The sequence below is a fragment of the Parambassis ranga genome, chromosome 15, assembly GCF_900634625.1.
Source record: "Parambassis ranga chromosome 15, fParRan2.1, whole genome shotgun sequence".
NCBI lineage: Eukaryota > Metazoa > Chordata > Actinopteri > Ambassidae > Parambassis > Parambassis ranga.
Genome location: NC_041035.1, coordinates 13,702,082 through 13,714,750, shown reverse-complemented (window position 1 = coordinate 13,714,750; position 12,669 = coordinate 13,702,082). Strand labels below are relative to the sequence as shown.

At 42.2% G+C, this 12,669-nt stretch overlaps 1 protein-coding gene across 1 annotated transcript; it reads left to right on the top strand.

Annotated features, from left to right (window-relative positions):
* The first annotated feature begins 206 nt into the window (after window positions 1-206).
* On the top strand, window positions 207-11,820 carry golga7bb (golgin A7 family, member Bb). The gene is made up of 5 exons (XM_028423649.1): window positions 207-254; window positions 5,946-6,071; window positions 6,661-6,813; window positions 10,335-10,436; window positions 11,711-11,820. The coding sequence occupies exons 1-5, from the start codon at window positions 243-245 to the stop codon at window positions 11,792-11,794; spliced, it is 477 nt and encodes a 158-aa protein (XP_028279450.1). The 5' UTR covers window positions 207-242; the 3' UTR covers window positions 11,795-11,820.
* The last annotated feature ends 849 nt before the right edge of the window (window positions 11,821-12,669 follow it).

Here is a 12,669-nt window from a genome sequence, read left to right as displayed (position 1 = left end):
AGACTGCCAGCAGATTATTCTGGGTTTGTGCATTAACATATGGAATTAGCATAAGAACCACCATCACCGCCAACCACATCCCGCGGTAACACTCCCGAGGCGCGCGCGCAGTCACGCACTTCCTGACGTGCACGCTCGCGCGCGCGCCCAGTCTTGCTCACAGCCGCGTTTGTCCCGCACAACACGAGCAAACGGTGTTGGTTTTCAGCACGGGACGCATCCCGCACCGCTCTGACTGCAACATGGCGACAGAGGTAAGAAATCTGCTGCCTGTCTTTCAGTGTTTGTGTGAAGAAGAGGCTGAAGCGGGGATGGGTCTCTTTTTAGAGAAATGCAGGGGGAGAAATGTAGTCTTATAAACTGCATGTCTTGCGTGCTGCGCCTCTGGAGACTGTGGGGTTTCTTTTTGATCTTTCATCGGCTAAATGTTGCATCAATTTAATCAAGTAAAGCACAGATGTTGAGGATTCAGGTGAATATTAAGTCATATAAATGAATTAGTATTCCTGCTTCATTATCTGTCACTCTTATCATATCTGTAGCTGCACACAGATGTATAACTTTTAGAGTTTTTTCCTTGCATTTGCAGCTGGCTCAAAGCTGATGAGAGTGATGATGATGATGATGATGGTGATGGAGAGTCAGCACCATGGACAGGGACAGTCTCTGCCTGTCTTTTTCTCTGTCATACTTTGAAATCAGCTTGACAAGACTTTACCCTTGAGCCACATATTGGAACACACTTCCACAGCTCTGTTGTGTCACCCCCCTCCCCTTCATGCCTGTGATGGATGCAGTTAACATGACTAGCAAGTCCTAAACAGTACATGACAGACATTGTATTGTTTGAGCAGTGTCACATTCTCACATATACAACTCAGATTCAACAGCAGATGTGTTTTTAGCTCTGTTAATGCTCTCCAGCCAGCAGCACGTCTTCCTCGCCTCCCCGTCTTTTTGCGTCCTTGGTGGTGTCACCATAATGCTGAAGACATAGCTGCCTTATTTATCATAATGATGATCTCACTGGAGCAGACAGCCATTGCCTTGGCGGAACTGTGGGGCAGCTTCCTGTACACTCATGCATGCAGTAAAATGCCCATACGTATGTGTGTGTGTGTGTTTGTGTGTGTGTGTGCCTAAAAGCATCCAGTTTATGAGTGAGAACATAATGACGCTGCAGGTAAAGGTGCTGTGCACAGGAAACTGGGCAAGATTCATGATCAGGTTTTTTTTTTCCTGAGCTTGAAAGACATTGGCATAGTGGTCCTGATTTCCTCTGGTGGGCTGCCAGTAAGCCTCATCCCCCCCCCCCCCCCCCCCCCCCCCCACACACACACACACACACACGCACAGCACGCACACAAACACACAGAGTAGAGTGTGTGGACGCGGGACAGATTTTATGTCCAAGGCCCATCAATTATCCATGGCATATTTAATGTGAACAGGCTGCTGCAGTTTGTATCCATCAGTGATTGGAGTCTAAGATGAGCACCTCAGTTTACTTCTTATCCAAGCTTCCATCCGTCTGTCTCTCTGTCTCTGTCTCTCTTGCTGTCACATATCATATTAGAAGTCATTCTGTGACATTTATTGTATGCCAAGTCAGCAAAGCGCCCCGTTAAGTAACAGTCAGCTCATCCTGCAGACTGTTTGTGCTGCATGGACGGTCCCTGCATTCAATAAAATGTTGATAAAAATTTGTCATAAAAGAAGGTTAACGGCTAACTAGCATTTTTGTTTTTTTTGTTTTTAATCGCAGATCAAAGAAAATATAGAAAAAATGGCAGCAGTATCCCCTCTTACAAAAATATATTTAAACTTCTAACACCCAACATGTATGCCACTTGTTTCCTTTTTAGTTTGTTGCTACTGAAAACATCCGATCCAAGACATTAGAGTGAGGTTAACCACTGAGGGCAGAGTGTTTACCATCACTGCTGCTCCTCATGTTTGTATAACCCTGCTAGCTTTGGTTGGTTAATTGTTTTTTCTAGTTTCTTTCTAGGATCCTGATGTTTGCATCATGCACGCCTCTGTCCATGTCTAGCTGTTGTGTTATGGTGCAAATCCTTGTGCAACTTCATTTTAAAAGTAACTGGTTTCAGTAGGCAGCATCTCCAGCAGGTGTCTCTGCTTGGTATGGGGCAGCTCTGTGCTGCTACACTGGCTTGCTATTGGTACATGACTCTCGGCTGCATGTGTCTCTTCATCCAACATTTCCCTAATTCATTTCATCTGCTTTTAAATAGCTTAGAAGCACAGTTTGCATGCTTCCAGGCCTTCTTTTCAGTCTGTATAGGCCAGCTACAGTATGGCTCCAGCTGAGAAACACAATGTCAACGCATGGTAATCATCATAGAAACTGGCACAAGCCCAGCTCCCTACTGAAACAATGTTTTCACACAAAAAATTATCCTATCTTCCACCTAGATTTCATGGAAATAATGTTTTGTCAATGCTGTCTAAACACCATTGATTTTTAGACCCCTGGCTAAGCCAGCATGGCAGCATACAAAAAAAACCTCTTCCCACAATGGCAGGGGACCAGTTTTATTTATTATGGAGGGATGAAAAGAAGAAAGCTGGTAAGACAGTCAGAAAAAATGCTGAAAAAGAGAGACCAAAATGAAGCCCTGAGTGCATCTGTACTGTGCATGCTGTAATTGTGTGTGTTCCATTTGTGATGCCTGCCCACTGGCAGGATTCACCCATGTTGTTGCTGTGTGTTTGTTGAGTTGGAGTGACTTAACTAGGAAACATGTCATGACAATGAGACTTAACACAGATCCAAACTGGAGGAAATAAAGAGGGGGATGGTGGAGAGTATAAAAAGACATGACCAGACAGTCTGCAATAAGTATTGTTTCTACTTTAAGCACTCTGTGACAGTAATGTAATGTTTGATCACTTTTTGAATTCCTTGTAAGAAGACATTTGAACTTAATGGACAAACACTGAGATTATAGAACTGAACATCACAGTGAGCACAGATAAATAACATGGTGGAGCACGATTTACAAGGCATCTTCCATATGAAACAAGCTTCTTTTTTATTACTTTTTATTTGGCTCTTCATGGTGTTAAATCTCACCACACGAAGATTTTACATGCACATACTCATAAAGAAAACCCCAGCTATGTTAATGCCAGTCACCATTGGTGTCGTTGTAATAGTTTTTGTCTTTTTCAGTTATATTAACCTGTTTTTATCTTTTGTTCTGCTTGTTGTTTTTGAATGAGCCTGTTGCCTGGAGATAAGCCTTCTTTCTAAAGTTCGACCTTATTGGCCTGCGTCTTAATCAGCATGCAAACAAATGTCAACTCAAGTAGAAGTATTAGACATGTGGGTGGGAGAAGCTACGCGGCACGATGCAGCACTTCTTAATACAGTCCTGTGTGATCAGTATGACACTTTAACATTGCTGTCTGCCTTTGTACTAAATTTAGACACATAAATAGACCAGATCTGAACCCTGATCACCCACACAGGAGAGGATACATCAGCAGTCTGCCAAGAGAAAATATTTATCTTCAAGGCTTAAACGGACACACACAACTCCACCAGCGACATCAACGCAGCAAGACTAAATAAATCTTTAATGAACTCACGTATATCAATGTTGTTTGAGAACTTGGCTGTGAGTAGAGTGTAAGAGCTCCTTGATTATTCAAGATGACAGAGGATCCAGAGGATTAATCGATCCAATTAATATGAAGCTGCACAGAGGTACGTGTTCGATTAAGAAGATGGACGACAGGCAGTTCTCTTCTCTTGAGAATTCATTAACAATAAATGGGGAGTTAACACAGGGTCTGGACAATATGATACAGGTGTTCAAAGGTGAATTTTATAATATATGAACGCAAACGTTATCCTCAACAGAGAATTATCTCAAGAGACCAAACCCGGTTCTGCTGTAAAGTTGGGCTTTTTAACATGGAAGTCTGTAGGGAATAACTCACTTAAAGCTAGCTCCATTTGGCTGAACCTACACAGCTGTGCAACAAGTTGCCATTTGCCATTACAGAGGTAATTTTTTCTCATTTTATTTGACATAGCTGCAAACTTTAAAACTACACATCAGTTCATTAGCAAGAGAAAGTTATGTGAGGCTGTAGCTTCAGGTTTAGGCTGAATGAGCTCATTAAATCAGGGGATTGATGATGTGTAAAACACCCTGAGGCTTGAAGCTCATGCTTCGCTCAGGTATGAGTTACATTTGTAACCGAAATGTAAGACAGAGGTCAGTTAGTCAACAACAAGTCAGAACACGTCCTGCTGGCCAGGATACAGTGCAGTGTCAGTGTAAGGCAAGCTGGCCAGGTTCACTTGGATGTCTGTGGACTGGGCTGATCCCAAAGGGCCTTTCAGCTAGAACATTGGCATCAGCTTTGGTGTAGTTTACAAGTGTTTAGATCTTCAGCAGTGTTTGTCATTCCCATGCACAGTACTCCTATTATTGTAGGGTTGTTGTGGAGGCACACCTTGTTTTTAATTTATTGTACTTCTGGAATTTTTTCTATGGTCTATACCTTATTTGACTTACTCATTCATTTCATTATTTTATATATTTCCTACTACTTTTCAGTGCCTCTCTCTCTCTGTGTTATTATTATATTAAGTGTTTGTCTTCAAGTTATTTTAAACTCTATTTCTGTTTCTTGTTTCCTCATTTTAATGTACACAGTCAGTCTCTAAGCAAAAGGAAGTAGCTGATACTTGAATACTCTTACTGTTTAAACTCTTTGGAGTCATCTTGTTTAACCTTGTCTGCTAAAACCTTAATGCAGTCCCTTTAGTCTGTTTTTTTTCTGCACAGCACCACATCAGATACTCTTACAAACAAAGAACCTGTGTAATCTTAATGAAGCTGACTTCCAGCCAGCTGATGCTAACTCGGATAAGTGATGCTCAACCATTTGCTGATAATTGCTTCTATTAATAGAATGACTTGTTCATGATGATGGCCTGAAGATAGTCCAAGGAAGAGTGGAGGGGGGCACATGTGAGAGGGACAGGCGAGGCTAAACAGAAAGATCTGAAAAACTCTTGCTGTGTGATAATTGTGGCCGATAGCAGACAAAAATAGCAGCTTGGATGCTATTCCTGGTTGTGTGTGTTGTATACCTTATATAGAGATGAAAGGCTCACACTGTAGTCTGTTTACATGGAAATGACGCCTCCTGGCTCAGACTGTATCTACTAGTAACCTGGCTATTGATAACATCAATAACAATGTTGCTGCAGCCAACAGCTGCTCAAATATCAATATATCTTGTGATATATGATGTTTTCATGAAATGATTTAAGCCCCTGAAATGAATCTCATATTACTCACTTAATTTTTTCCACCCCCATTCGTCCCTCCCTTCCTCCCTCTACACTCTTACTCCATCTCTAATTACCGTCCTCTTGAGAAGAGTAATTTACATCAGCAGGGGACACGTTTATACTGGCCCACTTGCTTGCTGCTGTGCTCTTATAAAAGGGATTGACTGTTTGGGTGTAAAACAAACCACTCACCACCAAAGTGGTGTAAAGAGGAGTCTTTCTGAGTCTTATTACCGCAAGTGGTGGTGCATATTGATGCTGGAGGAATGTGTTGAGAGCGCTAACTACAGTAAAGCCTGAGCTGCTGCTGATGTCGTAACATCATCGTATTGTCAGGCTAAAATAACTGTAGTAATTATGTAGTAAATGTTAAGTAAGTATGTTATTAGAACAGATTTATTTGGACGTCTGTATTAAAACACAGTAAACATGAACACAATGAGTAGGAGAGAAGCTGAAGACTGTGAAGGTCTTACACTGGCTGACACTCAGCTGCTCCTGCCATGTTCTGCAAAGATTTAAATCTGTTAACAACATGCATTGACTGTATATGTATGTAAATGTATTTTGGATCATGACTTTTTTCCCCTGTTGTGTCTCCTCTTAGTTCCATAACCTTCAGGAGCTGCGGCACAATGCATCACTGGTAACAAAGGTGTTCATACAGAGAGACTACAGCGAGGGAACAGTGTGTCGATTCCAGGCCAAGTTCCCCTCAGAGCTTGACAACAGGGTGAAGACAAACACACATTCACAAAAAAACAATGACCTAATGTTGGATAATAGTATGAAAGCAATGGTGTGTCCTAGATGATACAAATGTGTGAGTGATGGATCTCAACAGAAACATAATAAAGTCTAGTGACTTTGTAAGATACTGCACTCATAGTGTCCACAGATGGATACAAGCTTTTAAAGCATGAATGACCTCCAATTGTCTGTACTTATAAAGTGTCACAGATAAATTGAAAGCAAATTACAAGGTCATAGTGTCTCAATATCACTCTTTACATGGACATGTAATTTATTTAAGGTCTTTTTCCTTGCTCTTTTTTTTCTTGCTGTTAGGGATTTGAAGATGTGTTGAGGATAACTTTTTTAAAATCTGCATTTCTGAAAAAAAAAGCTTTTTTTTCAAACTACCTACAAATTGCTTGACAAAACAGGAGTGTTTTAGGGGTCAGTCAGATGCAGCTGGTAGATCTGGCAGGGGGCTTACAGCTTCCTCTCTCAGCTCTCTGCGAGAGCAGTTTTTGATTGTGCAGTCAATGTGTGCATGCCTCCTTATCCCTACCTGGACATTCGTTTGTGTTTGCAAGTAGATTGAGCGAACTCTGCTCGGGGAGACGGTGAGGACCCTGAACTCTTACTATGCAGAGGCTGAAAAAATTGGAGGTCAGTCATACCTGGAGGGATGTCTGGCTTGCGCAACTGCTTACATCATCTTCCTCTGCATGGAGACACGATATGAGAAGGTAATAAATCTGTGCACAATATAATAATATAATAATATATATAATTAAACATAGATGGCTGCAGAGTTTTAAATGAGAAGTCAAACTTCTCGATCTGACTGCAGGAGGGCACACTGGTCTTTTAGTTGCTTAATAAAGCAACACTGTTGTTGTTCCAGGAGCACGCCCGACCTTCAGACCTTCTATATAAAAAATACAGACATTAATCCACAGGTCAGCGTCCTACAACAATCTTTTAGGACATAGTATTTTCAACTCTTGTTCTTTGCGGACAATCAATCTTTGCTAGCCCCAGTCAACCTTTGCTGTAAATGCAATAAAACAAGTAGCCATTCACCCTCTAAAAAGAGTGTATCCAATTGTTTGCAGGGGGTGAAGTCCATGCAAACACTTGGTGAGAGGCAGACTGCACCATAATTACATTATTAAATATGCTGCTATTACCCTGAATGTCTTTGAGACTGAGACTTGGAGAAACCTAATTAGGCCCAATATACAACATACAGTACAAGCAGAAAGACAGTATACAGCTGATCCTTGGTGACAGTGATGATCATACAGCCACTGTGCTTTAGCAACATTAAATATTTTTCATATAGAATTTGAAGGTGATGAAATTTATCAGAATCCTTTAAATGTGCAGGAATAAACTCCACACATTTTGCCGTATTCGTCCATTGTTACAGAAGGTAGCTCTCATACCAAAAAAAAAAAAGCATTCAGTGCTTTGCTTTGATGCACTTTGGGTTTTAAGATCAGAACACGCAGTTGTTTAAAACAGGAGATATGATCTGAGTCTCTCCGTGTTCCCGTCAGCTGTCTGTCTGCTATGCTAAAGGCTACACCTGTGTGCCGGTGGGCAAGGCATGGCACGCAACTGTAACATGACATTTGCCTTCAGCGCAACCAAGATGTCCATCTTCAGGAAGGGGAATGTCTAAGCTGTGCTCCTGCTGCTTCTCAGTCACTGAGATGGAACAGGAACACACGCATACATAACACAATCGCATACACAGACACAGTGAGCTTGATTAATCCTTTTGTGTTTTTTGTGTACCTGGCGGTGTTTTAGATGAAAGTGGAGTGGCGTGAAGTTCTAGCATGCCTCTCCATTCTGATCTCTGTCACCCACAACATTCATCTCCTCTGCCTTGTAGCGTTTTGTAAACATTTCTTTATCAAAGCGGTGCAGAGGTACTGGGAGCCTGACCAAGAAGCACAAAAGGACGTATTGCTGTGTGTTGAAGCCATGCAGAAATCGTCTGGTCTAAAGCTTCTTTCATCTCTCCTGTCAGCTGGGTGCCGCTTCATTTAGAGGCTGAGATGCTATCAGCTCCACGGGAGAGTTGTTTATTTACTTGTTTAACTTAATCATCTTGGCTGAATGACGTTATGACTGATGGTGATAAAATATACCCACCCAAGTTGAGGCATGCACACGTTCGTGATCGGTCCACAGATTCACCGCAACCCATTGATTCTCACATCTCACACCATCAAAGGACACTGATTGCTCCCAGCACGTCAGAGCAGACACATGTGAGAACAAGCAGTTTGTGTCCTCCATTTTTCGTCTTCGTCTTCTATTATTGACAAAATAGTGGCTGTACAATTAGTACAGCATTAGCAGGGAAACATGTATATTTTCTTTAATGTTTGCACTTACACTAACATTAGCAGAGGATTGCCACAGTCACAAGGCTTTTCTCAGGCAGGCTGTCACATACACAGAGGCACAGCGTGGATACTTGACTGTCACATTGTTACACTGAAGAGGATTGAACTGCCCTGAGAGCTCGCTGCCGAGTGAAGGGATTGGCCTTTTCCCTGGACCGCATAAACTGATTAGTCAGTGCTCCACTCTGTGTCGCAGCTGCTTTGATAGAGCTCTTAACAAAAGACATAGTTTATATTGAGTGAAGAAGTATGTTTTCATAGTTCTAAGTTAAATATTGATTACTTCGTGCTTAGTGTTTTTCGCATAGATCTGTCTGATTTAAATGAAGCATAGCGCTGGCTTTGATGGCTGTGGTTTGCTTTTTATCAATAAAATTAACATCCTAATGTCCATTCCAGAACTCTCCTGTGATTCTTTTACTGGACAACAGAAAAAAAAGTATTCCTCTGTTGTTTAGTCTGTTACTCGCAAGGGTCACTATACTGTAGCAGCTGTGCCTGCAGCTGTAACAGGCCTTTGACATACCAGAGGAGTGCTGCTCAGTGTGTTGTTAAGTCTGTGTTTTAATCTCTCAAGGCTGCAGTGACCTTTAGTTAACTTACAAAAGAGGATGTCATATTTAATAAATCAGTTAAGGACAAATGTGGGACATCAAAAGATAATTATAGCTTGTCTACTGCAGGCAGGACTGTTAATAAAGGATGATGGTATGTATTTAAAGTAAAGTAATGTGATGGCATTCTGAACTCTGTTATAAAATACATTTTACAAGTAGCAGCCTTAGAAGAGGTCCAGTGGAGTGTGGTTTAGCTGACTGATATGACTAGGTAGAGTTGAGGAGAGGCATGGCACATCAGCATTGTTGGCGACCACAGAGGCGTAGCTGAGGCTGAATAGGCTTTTCTAATGATGCCTCTTTAGCTAATAGCTGTCCATTTAGCATGACTGGCCGTCAATCTACAGTCATTTGGTTCCTATCAGCAGAAACCCTTGGACTACATCACAGTGCTTAAGCTTCAGACACTGCTCTGTTCTCCTGGGTAACTACTGTGTGTAGTCGTAATGCGTAGGAGAATGTATACAGACATGCTTATTTGAATTTGTGCTGCAAAGCATGGCCTGAACCGCACAGATTCACTCCACTGCTGCTCTGTGGTTTTTGCACAGTTGATGCAATACTCACTTGCAAAACTGAGAAATACGTTCACTGCCAGCACAATCTAAATAAACTGTCCACTTCACGTTCCTGAGTGTTTCCAAATTGTCCCGACAGTTAACCAAGGCATGACACTCAGCCTGAGAGAGCCATCTTTTGAATTAGGAGCTGAAGCTTCCAAATGGAAAACCTCAAAAAGAGAAAAGCTCATGCTCATCAATTTTAGTAATTCAATTCATACAGCCGTGCTTGACATGAGTGGCTTGGAAGTATGTATAAGAAAACTGCTATACTTAGAGCATAATGGAATTAGAGTTTGGATTATAATGCTCAGGAAAAATAAAGACAGGCAATAACTGGAGAGAGTTGGTATCATATGGTGTATGCTAACTATGCACAGAAGGGCTGCAAAATCATTTCTTCCATTTTTCATATTTTCCACTCAAGACGGCACAGATGGAGGTTAAAGTTGCTGCACATTTAGTTGCCACCTTTAGGTTATTCCATGTAAAACAGAATGCACTTTGAAACGTGCAGGCAATAGATCCCCGGTTGGAATGTCTGCTCAGATTATTTCCTGCAAGACCGTGTGTTTGCTGCTTCTGTTTTTGTCCAGTGGTTCTAATCAAATCTGGATTATCTCTTGTTCTGCATCAGCCCTTGTCTAACCCCTCTGTTTTATTCCAGGTGCTGAGGAAGATATCAGGCTACATCCAGGAGCAGAATGAGAAGATCTATGCTCCTAGAGGTCTGCTGATCACAGACCCCATAGAGAGAGGAATGAGGGTTGTATCCTTCACTCATCTGCTACAGCACCGTCTGTGCAAAGGCCCACACAGGACATATAACATACAGAAGACTTACAGGACATGACAGGTGGATAGAAATGGGATTGAAACTAGAAACATCTGCATTGGAATAAAAAATACCTTGTAAATCACTGCCAAGGTGCCCTTGAAATATCACTTAGGTTCCAACTGCTGTTCTTTTGTTCAGTAGAGTAAACCTGAAGCAGTTACTCTCACCATTTGATAAGAAATGATGAAAAAATAGAATCTTCCAAAATGAGGTCTTTCTAGCTCCTCTTGTCTTCTTTTATTCAGCAGATAATTTGCTGCATTCTCAGGATTGACCAGCAGCATGTCTCTCTTTTGTCAGCTGGAGTGATCCCAGTGCAGGCATAAAGAGAGAGAGAATGTGTCCAATAGACCATCACACAGGCCTGGCCCAGACAGACTCAAAGAACAGGCACCAAGCCACAGGGCCAACCTATTACCAGCACATATTAGCCAACACATTCCTATACACTGTGGTCTTTGTTACTGAGGGCCGGTTACAGACCTCACTCACTCCAAAAAAAGAAAAAAAAAGAATAGAATATGTCTCACTTGATCACTTCACTAATATGTGAAGGTTTGCTGATATCCATGTGACAAAAATGTCATCCTCAAATGAAGTATTAAAGGCCATGTACCAACAACTAGTACATATATGTCTGTATATCACACAGCTGGGGGCTCCTTGCAATAAGGATGGAACTACAAATGTGTCCATCACTGCTCACATCTGTGCAATTTTTCTGACTAAGAATACAAAGACAACCAAATGTGCAAGGGATTTTACCCAGACCCTGAAGTGTGTGTTGGCGTAGAATGTGCGTTTCTGTAGTCGCCGATTTACTGTGCATGTTTGGAACGTATTGGAACTTCCTGCCCATATTACAGCCAATAAGGATGCTGCAGGTCAGATGCTCTGTCTGGTGAACAACCAAGCCAAGCCCACAGCAGACAAAATGGTTTGTGCCATTAGTTGCCTGTCCAAGACAAAGTTTTTGAGGTCTGAGCTGGCGAGTGTGTACATCTTGGGGTATTAGAGGGATACTAGAGATTTGTTTCCCTCATTTTGAGCTGCTCCAAACCTTTTAAATCAGTTTGATTTTGTAAAAGCTTAAAACGTGATGACAGTGTATGTCAATAGGGTTCTAAATGTATGTGAGCAAGGGGTAGAGACATGACAGGACTTTAGAGCTGTTTAGTGATCCTTGACATTCATTGTTTCTTCAGCTAGAGATCAGCGTGTTCGAAGACCGGGGCTCAGGCGGCTCCAGCCCCAGCAGCACCATGTCATCAGGCAGCAGTGCTCGATGACTGGAGGGCCAGCACCAGGCTTACGGGTACCACCACAGGGGCAGCGGGACTCTTACCAACATCCGCATGCTGAAACATGAGAGCACCAGGTTCTAGGACAAGTGGAGAGAGAAAAGGCGAGGAGGAGGTGATCCATAGCATTTACACTCTTCCTGCTACAATGTTTGTACAGCCTCCAGCAGAGGAGCTAGTTTACACAAATACACTGGATACCTAACAGAGTAAACACAAGTGCAACAGAACCCGCAAACACAGTAAGAATTAGAACCTTCCATACTGAGATGTGAGGAAATATTCTTCACTCCCCACCCTCTATCCAAAACCAAAACAATCCTAATTATGTTATTCCACTCACTTTTTTCTCATTCCATCATGTCTGTTTCCATGAGTCACACCATCTCTGGGTTGCAGCTGATTCATCAGGCTTACCCTTGATTAGACTGGATGTCAATGCTTGATTGTTTTAGGAGGATCACTGTCACTTTGTCTGCTGATCTACTCACAGTGCAGCCTGTAAAGCAGCTCTTCCTTGAAAGGAGGAAAACTATTGGCCTCCTTAGAGACCCAGTGTTCTCTGTTCATGCTGAGTGACTGCATTCGTATCAGGTGGTTGAGGTCAAGCCGCTCTGAATGCTGGCAAATTAGGCCTGCTGTGTGGGACCGCTTGGTTCTACGCTCTGTTCACATCGCGTTTGGCTTCAGTATCAAACGGCGAACAGAAGGCACCTTGAATTATTTATCCTTGTCATTCACAAGAGCGGATTTTGGTGATCCACATCACAGCTGGAGGTCACAGTCATACACATATGCTCTCTTTCCGACATACAAATGCACACAACCGTGCCCATGAAGTGCTCTTATGGGACATGCTCATA